Source organism: Tribolium castaneum, chromosome 5 (genome assembly GCF_031307605.1).
Source record: "Tribolium castaneum strain GA2 chromosome 5, icTriCast1.1, whole genome shotgun sequence".
In the NCBI taxonomy this organism is placed as follows: domain Eukaryota; kingdom Metazoa; phylum Arthropoda; class Insecta; order Coleoptera; family Tenebrionidae; genus Tribolium; species Tribolium castaneum.
The window spans coordinates 3,182,583-3,199,314 of NC_087398.1; the positions used below are offsets into that span (position 1 = coordinate 3,182,583).

Sequence of the window (16,732 nt, forward strand, 5' to 3'; positions counted from 1 at the left end):
TTTTTTTTGACAGTCTTGGAAAATAATTGGTTCTAACTGTTGGTTCTGGACAAAGATCCAAAAATTTTTTTGATTGAACTTTATTATTTTTTATTTTTTCAAACGCTGCTTAATACTGAATAATTGTTTTATTATTATTTGACTTTGTACCAATCTAGCGAAGAGAAGGCAATGGTGCTAGTAAGTAGGCAGTAGAAAATATATACAGTATGTGAATTCTCCAGAAGTCTAGACCAGATCTAAGAGTGATACTCGTATTTTCGCTTATAAATTAGCATATTTAATAAATTAATCCGGTTTGCTATTCCATATGGTAATGGTTCTTCTCAAACAGAAATATACGTCCTAACACACGCGCTGCAAAAATGAGATAAACAAAATTAACATACTGAATCGAGTGGCCAGTTAGAGAATAAAAAATAGATATTGAAAAGTGTCAACTCATTCTGCAGAATAATATTTAAATACCTGCCCACATCGAGGTCGTTCAGATTTGTATTTTTCTTGATAAAGAATAGTTAGTACCAAGCAGTTTCCAGAAAATTTTCAAAAATCTTGTGTGACGATGTTAGATAACCAACTGGCTGAAAAACAATCGATCATTTTTCAAGGAAAAGCCGAAAAGTGGGAAGTAGACTCTTCGACAACAGCCAAAAATTGCAAAAACTACATAAGGGAGATCGTAGACACCCTAGATCTCCAGCCCAACCCCGAAAAGCCCGTGATCGCGCTCTCCATAGGTTCGTATCTTTATTAATTAAGGAAAAGTTCAGAATCCTTTTTTTCTTTCATTTTTATTATAATTTAATGCAGCGTCCGGATATAGTTAATTCGGAGAAGGAACGTTCTAGAAGTCGCGGATTCGTTTTCAATTAATTTAAGTAACTTTCTAGTTAGCTTAAGTATGAATATGTACCATATTGAAATTGTAAAGTTTGAGTTTTAGTGGTGACTAATAAATCGCCAAAAGACTATTGGTTGTTTTACTGAAGGCGTAACTGAAGGCTCAAATTGTAGAACTTTTCGCAACAAAACAATTAGAGCGTAGAAGCGATGAAATAAATTTATTTTTAACCCATAGTCAATTTTTAACAAAAATATAAAAAATAGTATCACTTACCTTTAAAATATAAAAAAAATTGAAAACACGTCGCTCTAACAAAGTTTTATGCATTTTTCTATGTCTTTAAACCCATATTTATCACTTAAAAGTGCAGAAAAAGTCAACTTCTTCAATTTTTTGATGTTTGATTTTTTCAATAATTGTCGATTTCGGGTACCCGGAACATTTCTCGAGCAATAACTCCGGAACTATTAGAGATAATCCCATGAAGTGTACTATCGTTGGAAAGCTCTTTTGATTATCTATCTTTTTCAAAAAAGATCTTCTCCAACTAATAGTTTTCGAGAAAAATGCAAATAAAACCAAAAATAGGTATAATTTTAAAAAATTCATAACTAAAAAGCTAAAAGTCGTAGAGCAATGCGGTTTGTTCCATTGAATTCAGCGACTCATTTTCTGTATTATACCAACTTTCAACGATATCTGACATTCTAAAATTTTTTGCTAGAAATTAAGATAAGCAATTTCTATAGTAGAAAATTTTATTCAACAAAAAAATTCATAACTCAAAAACTAAAAGTCGTAGAGCAATGCGATTTGTTCCGTTGAATTCAGCGGCTCGTTTTAGGTATTATACGAACTTTTCATGAGATTTAAAAATTTGATTTTTTTGTGCTAAAATTTCCTGAGTAATAACTAATAACACTTACCTTCAAGAAAGTGAAAAAAAATTTTTTTTTAATTCGTTTTATCATACTTTTTCGTATTTATATGTGCCATTGCAACTCTGTAGAGTTGTTAAAAGTTCAAAAAAGTCCATATGTTCGATTTTTTGATGTTTGATTTTTTCAATTTTCGTCGCAATTTTTGTCGATTTTGGGTACCCGGAACATTTGTTGAGCAATAGCTCCGGAACTATCAGAGATAACCCCATGAAGTTTATTATCGTTGGAAAGCTCTTTGAATTATCTATTTTTTTCAAAAAACATTATTGTTCTCCGACCAATAGTTTTTGAGCAAATTGCAGATAAATGCAAAAATTGGTATAATTTAATAAAAATTCATAACTAAACAACTATTGGGAATTTGGCAATTTTTTCGATGCCAATCAATTCCCCGGATCATTTTCCATAGGGTAGGATCAAAACAGTTCCACTTTTTCAAATAGATTGCTCGTAATTGGCAAAATAAAAAAAATTAAAAAAAAGTTAACACCCCCCCTACAAAATGGTCAATTTTAAAAGTGTCTCAAAATCGAATAAAACCGATTCTATCTTATAGATTTTGATGTGCTCTTTCCGATCTAAAAAAGCGTTTTCTCCTAGCTCTTTTAGTTTGGCCGTAATCGGCGATTGAAAATTGAAAAATTTTTTGCGAGATATCGCCTTGAGTCCTATGCCATTTTGTAGAGTTTTTTAGTCCGGTTGTCCTCGATTTTTCCGTTTCTCGATAACCCTAATAGTTTCGCCGTAATTAGCGGTTGAAAATTGAAAAAAAGTGAAAATGGAAACCTTTTTTTGCGTTTTTCTCGGAAACTGTAAGACTTAGAGCAACGAACAAAAAACCATCTGATAGCGCTTAATTTTATCTATTTTTTCGATTAAACCCGAAGCCGCTCCGGGGAACGGTTCCGGCTACAGAGGCGATCAAAGTTTTTCACTAAAAAAATTCATAAAAAAAAACTAAAAGTCGTAGAGCATTGCGGTTTGTTCGATTGAATTCTACGGCTCATTTTACATATTATATCGATTTTTTACAAGAATTAAAAATTTAAAAAATTTTGTCTAAATTTAGGGTAGCCATTTGTCATAGTGGAAAATTTTATTCAACAAAAAAATTCATAACTCAAAAACTAAAAGTCGTAGAGCAATGCGGTTTGTTCCATTGAATTCAGCGACTCATTTTCTGTATTATACAAACTTTTCATGAGATTTACAAATTTTTTTTTTTGCTAAAATTTCCTGAGAATACACTTAGTACGAGTACCTTCAAGAAAATAAAAAAAAAATTTTTTTAAATTCGTTTTATCATACTTTTTCGTATTTATATATGCCTTTACAACTCTCTAGAGTTGTTAAAAGTCAAAAAAAAGTCCATATGTTCGATTTTTTGATGTTTGATTTTTTCAATTTTCGTCGCAATTTTTGTCGATTTTGGGTACCCGGAACATTTGTTGAGCAATAGCTCCGGAACTATCAGAGATAACCTCATGAAGTTTATTATCGTTGGAAAGCTCTTTTAATTATCTATTTTTTTCAAAAAAAAATATTGTTCTCCCACTAATAGTTTTTGAGCAAATTGCAGATAAATGCAAAAATTGGTAAAATTTTAAAAAATTCATAACTAAAAAACTATTGGGAATTTGACAATTTTTTCGATGCCAATCGATTCCCCGGGTCATTTTGCAGAGGGGAGGATCAAAACAGTTCCACTTTTTCAAATAGTTTAGTCGTAATTGGCAAAATAAAAAAAATTAAAAAAAAGTTAACACCCCTCCCTACAAAATGGTCAATTTTAAAAGTGTCTCAGAATAGAATAAAACCGATTCTATCTTATAGATTTTGATGTGCTCTTTCCGATCTAAAAAAGCGTTTACTCCTAGCTCTTTTAGTTTAGCCGTAATCGGCGTTTGAAAATTGAAAAATTTTTTGCGAGATATCGCCTTCAGTCCTATGCCATTTTGTAGAGTTTTGTATTCCGGTTGTCCTCCATTTTTCCGTTTCTCGATATCTTTATAGTTTCGCCGTAATTGGCGATTGAAAATTGGAAAAAAGTGAAAATGGAAACCTTTTTTTGCGTTTTTCTCGGAAACTGTAAGACTTAGAGCAACGAACAAAAACCATCTAATAGCGCTTATTTTTCTTTATTTTTTCGATTAAACCCGGAGCCGCTCCGGGCAACGGTTCCGGCTACAGAGGCGATCAAAGTTTTTCACTAAAAAAATTCATAAAAAAAAAACTAAAAGTCGTAGAGCATTGCGGTTTGTTCGATTGAATTCTACGGCTCATTTTACATATTATATCGATTTTTCACAAGAATTAAAAATTTAAAAATTTTTGTTTAAATTTAGGGTAGCCTTTTGTCATAGTGGAAAATTTTATCCAACAAAAAAATTCATAACTCAAAAACTAAAAGTCGTAGAGCAATGCGGTTTGTTCCATTGAATTCAGCGAATCATTTTCTGTATTATACCAACTTTCAACGAGATCTGACATTCTAAAATTTTTTGCTGTAAATTAAGATAAGCAATTTCTATAGTGGAAAATTTTATTCAAAAAAAAATTCATAACTCAAAAACTAAAAGTCGTAGAGCAATGCGGTTTGTTCCATTGAATTCAGCGGCTCATTTTAAGTATTATACGAGCTTTTCATGAGATTTAAAAATTTGATTTTTTTTTGCTAAAATTTCCTGAGTAATAATACTTACCTTGAAGAAAGTGAAAAAAAAAATTTTTTTAAATTCGTTTTATCATACTTTTTCGTATTTATATATGCCTTTACAACTCTTTAGAGTTGTTAAAAGTCCAAAAAAAGTCCATATGTTTGATTTTTTGATGTTTGATTTTTTCAATTTTTGTCGCGATTTTGGTCGATTCAGGGTGTCCCGAACATTTATTGAGCAATAACTCCGGAACTATTAGAGATAACCCCATGAAGTGTATTATCGTTGGAAAACTCTTTTAATTATCTATCTTTATCAAAAAAGACCTCTGTTCTCCGACTAATAATTTTCGAGAAAATTTCAAATAAAAGCAAAAATAGATAAAATTTTAAAAAATTCATAACTAAAAAACTGTTGGGAATTTGGTAAATTTCTCGATGCCAATCGATTTCCCGGATCATTTTGCATAGGTAGCGATTAAACCAGTTCCACAATTTTTAATAGTTTTGCCGTAATTGACAAAATAACAAAATAAATCCCTTCGTAGGTGACCCTACGGTTTACGGCAACTTGAAACCCTCTGAAGAAACCACTCAAGCCGTCATCGACGTCATCCGCGAGGGCTCTTGCAACGGCTACGCCCCTTGCGTCGGCTACGACAAATCCCGCGAAGCCGTCGCAAACTACTTGAACCAAAACGGCTCAAAACTGACCAAAAACGACATAATTCTCTGCAGCGGCTGCTCCTCATCGCTCGAAATCTGCATAACCGCCCTTTGCGATGCCAAAAAGAACCACAACCTGCTCATGCCCCGGCCCGGCTTCTCCATCTACCGCACCCTAGCCGAGGCCATCGGAGTCACCGTACGCTACTACAACTTAATCCCCGAAAAAAACTGGCAAATTGACGTCGACCACTTGCGCTCGCAAATCGACCAGAACACCGCAGTCATCGTCTTGAACAACCCGTCCAACCCCTGCGGGTCCGTGTACAGTGCCGAGCACCTGAAGGACGTCCTCGAGGTGGCCTTCACCCACCGAATCCCCGTCATCGCCGACGAGATCTACGAACGCCTGGTGTTTCCCGGGAATTCGTTCCACTCGACGGCGGTTTTGAACTCGGGGGTTCCCCTCTTGATTTGTGGGGGGCTGGCGAAGAGGTTTTTGGCGCCAGGGTGGCGGCTAGGTTGGATTGCGATCTGTGATGAAGGTGGAGCTTTCGAGCCCAATGTGCGCAAGGCGCTGATTAGTCTGAGCCAGAGGATTATTGGGAGCAATACTCTGGTTCAGGGAGCACTGCCTGCCATATTATTCAAAACGCCCCAAAGTTTTCACGATAATTTGATCAACACGCTGCATAAGAATGCCATTTTGGCCTACAGTATGTTGCAGAATATTGAGGGGCTTGTGCCCTACATGCCCCAGGGGACCATGTACATGATGGTGGAGCTCTGCTTCAACAGGTTTCCCTTCAGTGATGTTTTGCAGTTTGTTATTAAGATGATGGAAGAGGAGTCGGTTTTCTGTTTGCCAGGAGACGTAAGTTTTGGCAAAGAAGTGACTGATAATTTAGTGATTTTTGGGTTTTAGTGCTTTCAGATTTCTGGATTCATAAGGATTGTCCTGACTGTGCCTGAAGACTTACTGCTGGAAGCTTGCAAACGTATTTCTGAGTTTTGCAAGCGCCATATTATAAAATAAGCTGCAATTTTGTTTCTATTGTTTAAGCGCTAAAAATATAAACTTGAAATTACTTGACTTAATGATTTGACCATTTATCGTATTTATGGAATTAGCAGGCGGCAAACAAGACGCAACACCTACGTAATTTTCAGCAGTTGCTAACTTTAATTACTGATAACAGCACATAAAAAAATGCTCGTAAAAAGTTCTTTGGTGAGTGCAGAGTACTACAGGATTCGACAATTTGTTTATTTTATTTTATTATTTTTGTATCATTTAATACTGGTCGACTTTTTTTCTATTTATTTCATTACAACAGACCGATAGATTGTTTATCAAAAAATAAGAATGCAGGATATTGTGGAGATATTTAGGAAAGTTCATGGATTATCAAAGTATGATTGTACATTGTACTAAAATACAAAAGGAGATGAAACCACCATTTGGCTATAATAACTAATAACTAGAAAAATATATAGATTTTTGACCTAATTTGGTACATTTTTGAGTTTTGTGAGAAAATCTTGCCAAACAATTGAGTTTTTGCCGAAAAACTTGCGAAATGTTTGAGTTCGAACACGAATTAATTGCGAGAATCAATCAATCAAAAACAAATCGGTCCACAATTTATCCACGATTTTTGAGCCCAAGTGTAATAGAAAAGTTGAAATTTTCATAGAAAACAACGAAATTCCAGTTGGTTTGGACGACATTTACAAAATAATCAAACAACAGTTTTTTGCTCGGTTTTAATCGCCTTATGATTGGTTTGTTTTACAATTGGAAGTGCGATATCCCTCCCATATCCAATAACAAACGCTGCAATCGTCTTGTAATTTTTTGCGCACCAGATAAACAAGTAGGAGGTGATTTTTAGATTTTTATTGGTCAATTACTCATTCGTAGGACAAATGAGAGGGAACCTGTTTAAGGGCCGGTCTTTCTCACAGAACGGGATTTCGCCTTAGGTGCGAATAAAATGGTCGATTCTACTTAGTTTTTCAATTGATTTTTTTTTAATTTATTACACAAACAAAACTAAGAATCCTAAAAAAGTAGTAGGACTTTCACACAACTAATTAAAATCTACACTGTCGGTTTGGAAAAATTAATAATTACAATTATAATAATTAAAATACAAAAATTTTTTAAATCAAAATTAACAATTGGCGAACATTGCAATTTTGTGACTTCTACGTAAATTATTTTTTATTCCAAAATCAAGGCTGATCAATAATTTTATAAGATACAAAATTGTTTAAAATCAAAAAATAATTTCGTATGTATACATAGAATTATCAAAAATTAAGAATTAAATAAATGACATCGAAATTTTAACACTGGGAAAATAAAAACACAAAAAACTAAAAAATATTGAGACTGAAATTCTAAAGAACTAACCGACCGAAAAACTGAGAAACTGAAAAAGAGACACTAATAAATTGAAACATTACATTCTGAATAGAAAGATTGAAATTCTGTAGATCTAAGTGACTGAAAGAGTGAGAATTAAAACACTATGGAACAGAAAGGTAAGAACTTTAATAAATAATAAAACTAAAACCACGAAAAACTGAGTTACTATGGAAAAATTCAGAAACTAAAAAGCTGAAAAATTGAAAGCCTAAGAAACAAAAAATCTTTTGATAAAAAATACTACTAATAAAAAAATTAAAAATAGTATCTCATATTAAATTAGGAAGGTTAACCACAAATGGAGGATGTTTAAAACTCATTTAAGATAACTTTATTTTGAGTTTTAAGAAATCCCTTAAAAATTGCGTGATAGGAAATTTATTAAGATCCGGTCTCTAGTTGTCAGAACATGTAAGTCGATATTATAGACAGACTACTACAAAAAACAAAATTTAAGGACGAAATTTGTTCTCTTTTTGATTTTTCTCCTGTTTTAATTTTTATTGTAACCATTGGCTTCAAATCGCACAAAGAGGTCCTTTGTTATTCGGTTGCTCCAATGTTATGATTTTCCATCCGGTAGTTTAACACTTACGGAGGTCTTTATTGGAGTCATTACTCCAATAATTTTCTACAGGATGTAGGTAGGCACTGTTGAAGTGTCGAGTATCGTAACAGCACCGTCGCTATCCTAGTCTAAAATCGCACACGCTCCATTCAGCTTGCATTACCTCAAGTTCTCTTAACCCTAATGGAAATGTAAATATCATACAAAGTCGCTTACAAGGAGGATGTACGACACGTACCGCGAGTTCGAGACGGCGCACAACGAAAGTGCGGAACGGTGGCCAATGTTTTAGTTTTAAAATACAGGTTAAAAACACGTGGTGCGTGCAGCGGAATGCTTGTTTCGAGTTTTTAAAAAAATTACAAGTTCTTGCAAAATGGCAAAGTTAAAGAAAAGTGATAACGGGGACGGGGCGGACCAAAGCACACATTCTGAGGTCAAAATGAAAAAGGAATTGGCGTTAATTGACGGCGTTGCGATTATTGTTGGGGTGATTATCGGCTCGGGGATTTTTGTCTCCCCCAAGGGGGTGCTCCGGAACTCCGGCTCGGTGGGGCAGGCTCTCATCGTATGGATCCTCTCAGGAATTTTATCCATGATCGGGGCTCTATGTTACGCTGAATTAGGTGAGTTTTAATTGTTGCTGACATTCAGGTTACCGAAATTGCATCACTCAGTTATTACGGTAGTAACGCAAGAGTTCATAAAAGCCAGCTGGTGAGGGGTCGGAGTATGTTACATCATTTTTAAAAAACATAAAGAAAACAACTTTTTTTTTCAAAATACTACTACTTAAATAATTATTAAAAATCTAATAACTGTGATTGAAATAAATATGTATTCATTAAAAATGAAGTTCATTAAAAACGTACGCTTTATTCAGTAAACGAGAGGGAAAATAATAATGAAGAGAAAAAAGAAGGTAAAAAAAAATAAAGAAAATCAAATAAACATGAAAAATGTCACCACGTGTTTCGTTAACTAAAACAGTATCATCATTCATCAGGATATGGGAAGTGTCTTTGCTCAATTTACTTCCGTTTAGAAACACAAATAACCATCATTTTTCGAATTCTCTGTGGTTGTATTTTGACTATTTTCATAATTTAAAACAGGTTCAAAGGTACAAATGCTTTTTTAATAATAGGTCTTTATTTTTATCTCTTATATTTAAGTGAATGCTAGCATTAACTTTTAAATTGTTTTTTGTAAGTAAATGAGTTTGTGAGATATAGAAAAAAATTTACTTTTAGCAGCCAAATATTTTTTTTTTAATTTATAAATATTTTTTTCCTAAACAGTAGTCAGAATAATAATGAGGAGAATAAGGCTGAAAAAATAATTCAGACATACCAATACCAAAAATGCTTCATTTCTGTTTTAAATGTTGAAAGGAACAGTTCCATTTTAGATTTTTACAACAAATAAATCGTAAATCAAAATTTTTCCCAGCAAGATTTTTTCGGAGTTTTTAAGGAAAATATTTTCCTGAATGCTCTTAATACCACAAAAACATGATAACGTTATTGTTCTTTTCTTTTGTTTATTTACACTTATCTAATGACTGATGATTCACCTATTTATAGAATAATTCAATGGACTACATGCGCGTAATTCTGTAATCTTCATTTGTGTATAAATTACTGTATAGTGTCTCATTACCGTAATTTTCTAGATAAGACTTTAGTTCGTAGTTCCTCATGCCGCTACAAAGCTGATAAACACTATTCTAATGAATATAAAATTGTAAAATTCGTTTTTTCTTTATTCTAAGTCTCCTACAATAATATACCAAACTGGAGTATTTTGTAAATCGTTATTACATCACTTGTTCTCAAAAATTATGGCTCAAAACTTTTCGTTTGTTGTTTACCTACACTTATCTCTCTGATACGAGCAATAATTTAACTTATTTGTCGTTAACCCACCTCAAACCAATTTATTCTCGATTTTTTATTTAATAATAAGAAATGTTGGGCGAAATAATTTATTTTATTTGAAAGACATTTAAACCCACTGTAAGTGTGGAAATCACACCGTGGGAGTAATTTTCGCGCTATATCTCGGCTTAAAAATTGCAATGTAAACGTGTAGAGACCGTAAAAACGATTTGTATATCGTATAGGTAATATGTACACCATGTGTTTAGATATCTCTTTAACGATAAGGTGATATCAACAACACAATTATGCATAGCAGTTCGATGCACTTAATTTTCATTACCATGAAAAATAAAAAAGGTACAAGCCGTTACAATTAAATAACATTTGCGTTTTATTTGCGTAAGCATATTATTTTTTATGGAAGGAAAATTAAAATTGGTGTAACGGCCACTTATTCCACAACAATTCTCATCAATATTTCTTGAATTAGCTGTTATCGAAAAATAACGCTTTGTGAACAATTTCGTGTTTGTGTGTTTGGTTGTAATAAACTAATAAAGCACTGACAAGTGTCATCAACTCATCACACCGCCAAGGTCTTTGGCGTGGAATGGTTACGATCACTAAGAAAAAATTTAAAAAACTGCCCTTGAGAATAATTTTGATTCAGATGCGTTCCTTTTAATTTTTTCTATTAGAGGGTTCTAGGAACCACTGTGGTGATTGTGTCGATTCAAATAGCAATCCCAACAATAGAATAATCGTCTTTGAGTAAACCACATCTCTTTGTTAGACAAGTAGTTCTTTTCTTATTTGATTGTAAAAAGACACAAATTGACCTTCAAAATTTATTCGGCACTATAATTACATTTTATTTTTCTCAAATTCTAGGCACAATGATACCGAAATCGGGGGGCGACTACGCCTACATCAGCGAGGCTTTCGGGCCGTTGCCCGCCTTCCTCTACCTCTGGGTGGCCCTTTTCATCCTGGTCCCGACCGGAAACGCCATCACGGCCATAACCTTCGCCCAGTACATCCTCCAACCGCTTTGGGGCGCCTGTAACCCTCCGTACGAAGCCGTGCGATTACTGGCAGCCGCTGCCGTTTGTCTACTAACTCTGATTAATTGCTACAACGTCAAGTGGGTGACACGGGTCCAAGACATCTTCACCGCCACCAAAATCTTCGCCCTGTGCATTATCGTGGCAGCTGGAGCGTACTACTTATGCATTGGTCACGTCGAGCATTTCAGGGACCCCATGGAAGGGACCAACTGGCAGCCCGGGTACATTGCCTTGGCCTTTTATTCCGGCCTGTTCTCCTACTCGGGCTGGAATTACCTCAACTATGTTACCGAAGAACTGAAAGATCCCTACAAGTGGGTTTTATTATCCCTAACACAGCTATGTTTATTATCATTGTTTTTGTTCCAGGAACCTTCCTCGCGCAATTTGTATATCGATGCCAGTGGTCACCGTCATTTACGTTGTGACAAACCTTGCGTACTTTGTTGTCTTGAGCAGGGATGATATTCTGGCGTCAGATGCAGTTGCTGTTACTTTTGGTGATAAGTTACTGGGCGCGTTTTCGTTTTTCATTCCGTTTTTCGTGGCTTGTTCCACGTTTGGTTCGTTAAACGGTGCTATTTTTGCATCGTCACGCCTTTTCTTCGTGGGGGCTCGTGCTGGACACTTGCCACGAGCTATCGCACTCATTGATGTGAAAAGACTGACCCCTGTACCATCTCTAATTTTTATGGTAACCATAATTCCGTAATAAAACACTAATTTTACATTAATTGTATTTACAGTGCATCATTACGCTAGCCCTTGTAATGATTGAAGATGTGTACGTTCTTATTAACTACGTTTCGTTCGTTGAGGCCCTTTTTATCACGATAAGTGTGACGGGGCTGCTGTATATGAGGTGGAAGAGGCCCGATATGCACCGGCCGATTAAAATCAGTTTTATTCTTCCTGTAATATTTTTGTTAATTTGTGGCTTCCTTGTCATTTTTCCCTGTTATGTTAGTCCCCTGGAGGTAGGGGTAGGTTTAGGTTTCATTTTTTGCGGAATTCCTGTTTATTTAGTTACGATCGCTTGGAAGAATAAACCAGATTGGTTGAATAAAATTTTCAACGAGTTTAACAACGGCTGCGCCAAACTCTTCCTGTGTGTTACGGAATACGAAGACAAGGAGTCCTAAAGTTAGACATATGATATGTAAAAATGATCTAAATAGTATTAATTGTTTTCGAATGCTTTGACACAAGAAATATTTATTTGTATATTACTATTCATTAAACATGTTTTGTAAGATGTTTTTTTCCATAAATTAAATTCAAAAAAAGGACAGTTCCTCCAACCACACCGCGATAAAATCCCAATTGAACTAACCTAAATCGATGGTGGCGCTCTCAATGAGACAACTTTTATCAAAATTAAATAGAATCCTCTCGTAATCATCGACAATTTTTCCGTTTATTAAACTAGTTCAAAAATTCGGGTTCGGGAAGTCCTTTTCCGCCCCGTATTAATTTTTCCCAGTTTTTAACGTGACAGTTGACTTGTGCGCACTCTATGGTCATTCGTCAGTTGGTGTGATTTGTGGTGTTTTAGGATAAGCCCAACCCAAAAATTCTAGGAATATAAAAATAAAGGTTTATTGTACATTTATAGGACGTTCAAGCTGAATAGGTAATCCCCCTAATCTCGTTTTTACTAGCGTTAAAATAGCTTAGTGGTATCAACTGGTTGAAAAAATGACGCCAACAACTCAAAATGGCAGATCATTATGATTGATATCCTTATTCCTGGAACAATTCGGGCGTTTGTGTTAATTTGCTGCTTTTTGAACGCCGCTCGTGACTTAAAACCGTTCCTAGCCTCGTGGAGAGCGAAGGAACGCCATTGTCAATTCTCGGAAGTGTTCCGTGTCCTAATAATTAATTGTTGTTACAGCAAGGACGAAGAATGCAAACAATTAAATGTGTGGTGGTGGGTGACGGCGCAGTGGGTAAAACCTGCCTCCTGATAAGGTAACAGCTCCTGTTTGGTCTGTTTGAGGTGGTAATGGTTTGTTTCAGTTACACTACTAACAAATTCCCATCGGAATATGTGCCCACAGTCTTTGATAACTATGCGGTCACTGTCATGATAGGGGGCGAGCCCTACACATTGGGGCTGTTCGATACTGCAGGACAAGAAGATTACGATCGATTGCGACCTCTTAGTTATCCCCAGACTGACGTTTTCTTAGTGTGCTTTTCTGTAGTGAGTCCGTCCTCGTTTGAAAATGTTAAGGAAAAAGTAAGTCACTTGAGTATGAGCCTCTTGTAACTCAATCGAAGTCCCACGTGTTTCTGCCAGAGCCGGTTCTAAAGCACGTGCTTTTTAGAACTTAAATAAACCGGAAAAATATCCGTACTTTCAATCTAAAGTATGACAAACATATCACTGTATAAATCATAACTAAATAAATAAAAACAAGCGAACAGTAGTGAACAAATAGAATATAAAAAAACAAGTTTGTTAAGACAAGTTTTAAGGCAATTTTTGTAAAGCCCTGGGCTATTTTAAAAAATGTGTGCTACCATATAACTATAGGTCGTTATCCAACGAGCGTATGCGAGTGCATAGACACCCGAGAAAAAGGTAAAGTAAATTGTAAACAAAATTTGATGAAACAATCTCGTTTTGTTAACTGGAGAACCACTTCCTCTAACAACCACAAAGATAAGTTTAAATGGCTTTTTTCTCACACGTTTTTTCCACGATTCTCATTTTGCTATTTAAATTATCATCGTATCATTAGTTAAATATATGTTTTTGAAGTTATTTTTTTAATTAATAAACTGGGAAGTATTGGAGCACTGATGCTCGTTAGTTTTTCCAACGATGTTAAGAAATGCTCGCTTTGCTTTCAGTGGGTCCCCGAAATAACTCATCATTGTCAGAAGACGCCGTTCCTGTTAGTCGGAACGCAGGTCGATTTACGCGATGATGGTGCTACGATTGAAAAGTTGGCGAAAAACAAACAGAAGCCGATATCAGTGGAACAGGGAGAAAAGTTAGCTAAAGAATTAAAAGCGGTCAAATATGTCGAGTGTTCGGCTTTAACGCAAAAAGGTCTGAAAAATGTTTTCGATGAAGCTATTCTAGCCGCGTTGGAACCACCAGAACCAATTAAACGTAAAAAGTGTGTTATTTTGTAATCAGTAATTCAACCCGATTGGAATACTACAATTTTTATACTAGTTAAGGACAAAATTATATATTTATTTTATTTTTTTTTTGTTAACAGTTTAAATATTAAAAACAATTGTATGGTATATAACTTCTTCCATTTATTGAAGCTCAAACGACACTCGAGATCATTACTTCTTCTTATGTAAAGGCTTTTAGGAACAAGTCAGTATTACATCCAAATGGCTTCAAGGACTGCGAATTTACCACTTTCGTAACTTTTGTGTTTTTCTAACATTTTGTTATGTTCTTTCGGCAATAATTTGCATAACGTAAATAAATCATTTATTATATAAGACTGTTGTTTGGCTGAGAAACCTACCACCAGATTTTAATAAAACTAGTTTATTCAATTAATTAAGACTCACATGGTCGACATATACATAATAACAGACGTAAATTAAATATGTATGTGTGTGCACAAACGGATATATAGTGCGATTCCAAAGGGGCGTTTGAATTTACATTAGCCAATAAGGGCCGTTTACTGTCACCGACCCATAAAATATTAAAATTTCCGTAATAAATAACCGAAGAATAAAATTGACTATCAGCCGACCCCGAATCGTTAAACCGCACTATACATTTTTACGAACAGTTATTTAAAAAACCGTTTACTGAAGGCTGGGACTGTCGGTGCCACTGCCACTGTTGTTCGAATTTTCGGCCGCTGAAGCGCTAACAAACTTATTTTTCTTGGCGCTTTTCGACAAACTCGCCACCTCCTTCAAGAGACTGGTGATGCGCTTATTCAGCGCCTCAATCTTGTCGTCGCATTCCTTCTGGCAATTTTTCATCTTGGTTCTCAGTTCGGATTCCGTAGTGAAGTGCTTCGCCTTCAGTTCGGTTATCTAAAATCACACTACAGAAACAAGCCCCCACAAAATACGACCCCAAACCATTTTATCTTTATTCAGTAACTGAGTATCTTTCAAACTGAGCTGTTTTTGCAACGTGGCGATTTTTTCCTTCAACTGAGTCATTGCGACCACGTGGTCGGAACTGTTGGGGTCAAGTTCGGCCCGAATCAAGCCGGGGCTAGCGTTGTTGCGCGACACCTTCGTGGGTATGCCGTTGTCGTTGTCCAGTGCTGGGAGCTTTGTTACGTCGACGCGATGCGGCCGCTTGTTGTGACCGCGTAATCTGGGGGAAAAATTTATTTCGCGAATTTGCAACTCGAAGGCTTACTTTCCCTCCTTGTGCTTGGATTTGTGTAATTGTGATATTTTCATGTGGGCTCGCCTTTCGGCGTCGCCTTGCTTTGTTTTGGCTAGCGCTCGCTTGAAAGATAACGTGCACAGCCAACACAGAAGCTTTCCGTCGACCTAGGAAACACAATACCCAGTTTAATCTGAATTTTTTCAATTCGAAAATATACCTTTTTATCGTCGTCGTGGCGGTCGAACGCGCACTTCTGCTTGCACTGTTCGCAGTTGACTGGGGGTCCATACTTAATCTCGGAGTTAGTACATCTTTGACACTTATTTCCTATGAAAGCAGCGATAATATTGCAGTATTCGCAAGCGGTGGGCTTTCCATATGCCTTAACGTTCTGTTCACACTTTTTACAAATTGTGCTAGTGCTTCCCTTGGAAGTCTGTTGGAATTCCGAGCGGCAGTAGGTGCACTTCACGACAGGAAATGCCCCTCGACACTCCTAAAGGGGGAAAATGCCCACAATCAAATGACTTGACCCTCCAAACTGACTTACTTTACACAGTTGTTGTCCCGCGGACAACTCCTCGAACGGATGTCGGGAGAAACAACGAGAACAGGCAAACAATGGTGCACTCATTGTTGTGGTGGAAACCTAAAACACCTAGAGACAACGCGTTTCTGGTTGTTAGGAGTGGGTTACTTCAGGTTGTTACTAACCTTCCCATCAATGAGGTAACCCGATAAGATGACCCTTTGTTGGTTTCTTGGGCCTAATAACTGCGACTAGACAAAAATAATTCGGTTGATATCAAGTACATGTAAATGATTGACAAGTACAAACTCCACAAACATACCTTGGACAGGTTATTAACATTATTTCATTTTATTTGCGTTTGCCGCTTATTTAAGGAGAGAATCGGCTCGTAATCACAATTTCTATCACTGCACTTTGCACAAAAATACGAACAATACGCAAAAAATGGAAAATAATTTGCTACAAATGCCTGTCTGTGCTGCCACCCGTCCAATTCGAAGAAAATTTCTAGTGGCACCTGGTGAAATGTGTCGGTACCAGCAACAAGGCGCTACATTTGAATACAACTTTTGGTTTTGGTCGTTGTATGGTTTCTTCTGCACTACTTTGTAAATGATTGGTGATACTTTGTGGCTAAACACAAAAAAAGGAAATTAATTTGACACTCACAATCGTAATATGACGATTGTAAGGCAATGAACTATCTAAAAATTAACAAATAGGGAGAAAAAATCAAATAAAATTGCCCGGCTGTTATTTAAAAAAAAATGTCCACTGCTCTACTGAATTAAATCAC

At 35.7% G+C, this 16,732-nt stretch overlaps 4 protein-coding genes across 4 annotated transcripts; 3 read left to right on the plus strand and 1 right to left on the minus strand.

The window, feature by feature from the left end:
* Window positions 1–464: 464 nt before the first annotated feature.
* Window positions 465–6,198, plus strand: Tat (Tyrosine aminotransferase). The gene is made up of 3 exons (XM_965638.4): window positions 465–740; window positions 4,993–5,984; window positions 6,036–6,198. The coding sequence occupies exons 1-3, from the start codon at window positions 566–568 to the stop codon at window positions 6,144–6,146; spliced, it is 1,278 nt and encodes a 425-aa protein (XP_970731.1). The 5' UTR covers window positions 465–565; the 3' UTR covers window positions 6,147–6,198.
* Window positions 6,199–8,182: 1,984 nt separating this feature from the next.
* Window positions 8,183–12,317, plus strand: mnd (minidiscs). The gene is made up of 4 exons (XM_965572.5): window positions 8,183–8,738; window positions 10,887–11,376; window positions 11,432–11,756; window positions 11,809–12,317. The coding sequence occupies exons 1-4, from the start codon at window positions 8,489–8,491 to the stop codon at window positions 12,202–12,204; spliced, it is 1,461 nt and encodes a 486-aa protein (XP_970665.1). The 5' UTR covers window positions 8,183–8,488; the 3' UTR covers window positions 12,205–12,317.
* Window positions 12,318–12,403: 86 nt separating this feature from the next.
* Window positions 12,404–14,539, plus strand: LOC657937 (cdc42 homolog). The gene is made up of 4 exons (XM_961595.4): window positions 12,404–12,695; window positions 12,960–13,036; window positions 13,085–13,307; window positions 13,925–14,539. The coding sequence occupies exons 2-4, from the start codon at window positions 12,972–12,974 to the stop codon at window positions 14,210–14,212; spliced, it is 576 nt and encodes a 191-aa protein (XP_966688.1). The 5' UTR covers window positions 12,404–12,695; window positions 12,960–12,971; the 3' UTR covers window positions 14,213–14,539.
* A 33-nt stretch (window positions 14,540–14,572) lies between these two features.
* On the minus strand, window positions 14,573–16,567 carry LOC659178 (uncharacterized protein). Its single transcript, XM_008196047.3, has 7 exons — window positions 16,256–16,567; window positions 16,119–16,184; window positions 15,955–16,062; window positions 15,622–15,900; window positions 15,432–15,568; window positions 15,143–15,386; window positions 14,573–15,094 (listed from the first exon to the last, which is right to left on the minus strand). Exons 3-7 carry the CDS (start codon window positions 16,036–16,038, stop codon window positions 14,858–14,860), a joined length of 981 nt encoding a protein of 326 aa, XP_008194269.1. The 5' UTR covers window positions 16,039–16,062; window positions 16,119–16,184; window positions 16,256–16,567; the 3' UTR covers window positions 14,573–14,857.
* Between the last annotated feature and the right edge of the window lie 165 nt (window positions 16,568–16,732).

Coding starts and splice junctions, on each gene's coding strand:
- LOC657937 (XM_961595.4), top strand. CDS start 12,972: ATGCAAACAATTAAATGTGTGGTGGTGGGTGACGGCGCAGTGGGTAAA. Junction 13,037..13,084: donor AAAACCTGCCTCCTGATAAG/GTAACAGCTCCT, acceptor GGTTTGTTTCAG/TTACACTACTAACAAATTCC. Junction 13,308..13,924: donor TTGAAAATGTTAAGGAAAAA/GTAAGTCACTTG, acceptor CTTTGCTTTCAG/TGGGTCCCCGAAATAACTCA.
- Tat (XM_965638.4), top strand. CDS start 566: ATGTTAGATAACCAACTGGCTGAAAAACAATCGATCATTTTTCAAGGA. Junction 741..4,992: donor CGTGATCGCGCTCTCCATAG/GTTCGTATCTTT, acceptor ATCCCTTCGTAG/GTGACCCTACGGTTTACGGC. Junction 5,985..6,035: donor TTTTCTGTTTGCCAGGAGAC/GTAAGTTTTGGC, acceptor TTTGGGTTTTAG/TGCTTTCAGATTTCTGGATT.
- mnd (XM_965572.5), top strand. CDS start 8,489: ATGGCAAAGTTAAAGAAAAGTGATAACGGGGACGGGGCGGACCAAAGC. Junction 8,739..10,886: donor TCTATGTTACGCTGAATTAG/GTGAGTTTTAAT, acceptor CTCAAATTCTAG/GCACAATGATACCGAAATCG. Junction 11,377..11,431: donor GAACTGAAAGATCCCTACAA/GTGGGTTTTATT, acceptor TTTTTGTTCCAG/GAACCTTCCTCGCGCAATTT.
- LOC659178 (XM_008196047.3), bottom strand. CDS start 16,038: ATGAGTGCACCATTGTTTGCCTGTTCTCGTTGTTTCTCCCGACATCCG. Junction 15,569..15,621: donor GCCACGACGACGATAAAAAG/GTATATTTTCGA, acceptor TGTGTTTCCTAG/GTCGACGGAAAGCTTCTGTG. Junction 15,387..15,431: donor TCCAAGCACAAGGAGGGAAA/GTAAGCCTTCGA, acceptor TTTTTCCCCCAG/ATTACGCGGTCACAACAAGC.